Source organism: Poecilia reticulata, linkage group LG9 (genome assembly GCF_000633615.1).
Source record: "Poecilia reticulata strain Guanapo linkage group LG9, Guppy_female_1.0+MT, whole genome shotgun sequence".
In the NCBI taxonomy this organism is placed as follows: Eukaryota; Metazoa; Chordata; class Actinopteri; order Cyprinodontiformes; family Poeciliidae; genus Poecilia; species Poecilia reticulata.
This window is the reverse complement of record NC_024339.1, coordinates 21,382,687-21,384,601: the sequence shown is the minus strand read 5'-3', so window position 1 is coordinate 21,384,601 and position 1,915 is coordinate 21,382,687. Positions and strand designations below refer to the sequence as shown.

The window sequence follows — 1,915 nt, the reverse complement described above, 5'->3', positions numbered from 1 at the left end:
CCAAGAGATATGGACGCTTTTGCATTGTGCTGTAGGATGCCGCTTTGGGGAAATGTTAGTTTGTAATCAAAGTCAGCTTTTGTCATCTCAATCTAAGAGAAGGGTTTATTCTTCATTACAATTTTTTTTTTTAGGAGATCCGTTCTCAGTAGTGCTGCAATCAACCTATTAGACTCGACTTTAACACGTGTGGGACTTAGTGCTGTTCATCGCGTCTCAACTCTGGTTTCTCAGAAGAGGAATAAATAGCTACTGCTGAAATGAGAAGTGCTGCTGCTACTGAAAACTGGGTGTTTATTCTCTATGAAATATAGTCAAAGTAATGCTTTAAGGTATTTCAAAGTTTAGAAGCTTTTACTTCACTTTGGTCAATAGATATGATTCTGCTCAACTGTGGTTGCAATCATCTGCAACGTGATGGTGAATAAAATGCATCTTGCATCTAAGCAGATGGCTACGTACTGGAAATGAGCATGTGTGCAACTTTCTAAACGGTTATAAAATCTTTGAAAAAGTATGAATTAAAAGTAAACAAAAAGAAGAACCTTCGTGGCTTCCTGGAAAACTCAAACCACACAACTAGCACTTTTTTTTTTCTTCTGCGTTGGTGTTTCCCTTTTAAGACGGAGGACGGCCTTTCTGGGGCTCATTCTCTCGTCTGCAGGCATCAAAGCAACGCCAAACGCCGACATGCTGTGCAACTTTAGTGGACCCGTGCTGATCAGAGTGCTCCCTCCGCTGCTGGTCACAGAGTTCTTTCTTGGTCTCGCTGGAAACGGCTTGGCTCTCTTCATCTTCTGCTTCCACCTGAGGCCCTGGAAAAGCAGCACGGTGCTGCTCTTCAACCTGGCAGTGACTGACTTCATGCTCATCATGGCTCTGCCCCTCAGGGCCAGCTACTACCTGTCGGGGATCAGCTGGATGTTCGGCGAGATGATCTGCAAAGTCTGCCTCTTTATGCTGGCCATGAACCGCAGCGGGAGCACCTTCTTCCTGATGGCCATCGCTGTGGACAGGTACATGCGCGTGGTGCATCCCCACCACCCCATCAACTCGTTGAGCGTGGGCAAGGCCATGTTGGGCGCTCTGGCGCTGTGGCTGGTCCCCATTGCAATGACCGCCCACGTCTTCTCTCTGCAACACGTCAACACGACCTACTGCGAAAGCTTCATGGTGGACACGACCTCCAGAGGAAACCTGTCCTGGCACAAGTTCACATTTCTCGTCTCTTTCTACATGCCTCTGCTGGTGATCCTCTACTGCACCTTCCACATCATCAGCCACCTGAGGAGGAGACAGCTGACTAACCAGACCAAGTTCAAGAAGGCTCTGTACTTCATCGTGGTGGTGGCGGTCCTCTTCATCGTCTGCTTCCTCCCCAGCAACATCACGCTGCTGACCATGTGGATCAAGATGGTGCCAGGGTTCGTCTGCGACGACATGGAGCAGCTCACCATCGTGTTCTACATCACCGTCAGTTTGACTTATCTCAACAGCACGCTGGACCCCGTGGTCTACTACTTCTCCAGCCCGGCCTTCAAGAAGATCTGCAGGAGAACGCTGCACCTGCCCCAGACAGAGACTTGCGAGAGCACGGAAAAGAGAACGCGCGAGACGGGGTCCCAGTCGCACAGCCAGCTGTGATCTGCAGACTCAAGAGTTAACATCTGGTCAAAGAGCATCAAGATTGAGCAAGATGATGCCGTTTTTACTTCCCTTGTAGCTGTGGAAAATGTGTTATCTGTACTTTTCTTGCACAAGMCTGCCTCAGTATGACCATGAATGCATTTTTTATACAATTTCTTTTGTTGTGCATTTTATGTGAAAGTTTTGCACTTTTTGTTCACCTTGTTTTAATGATTTTTTTTTTCCCTCTCATGACTTTATATGGAAACAAATGTCAATGAACGGGTAA

General features: G+C 47.4%; 1 protein-coding gene across 1 annotated transcript; it reads left to right on the top strand.

Moving 5' to 3' along the window:
- The first annotated feature begins 331 nt into the window (after window positions 1–331).
- On the top strand, window positions 332–1,900 carry LOC103470261 (hydroxycarboxylic acid receptor 2-like). The gene has a single exon (XM_008418570.2). It carries the CDS (start codon window positions 691–693, stop codon window positions 1,642–1,644), a length of 954 nt encoding a protein of 317 aa, XP_008416792.1. The 5' UTR covers window positions 332–690; the 3' UTR covers window positions 1,645–1,900.
- Window positions 1,901–1,915: the final 15 nt, after the last annotated feature.

What these genes read in the sequence shown, in the direction of transcription:
- LOC103470261 (XM_008418570.2), top strand. Translation starts at nt 691, where the DNA reads ATGCTGTGCAACTTTAGTGGACCCGTGCTGATCAGAGTGCTCCCTCCG.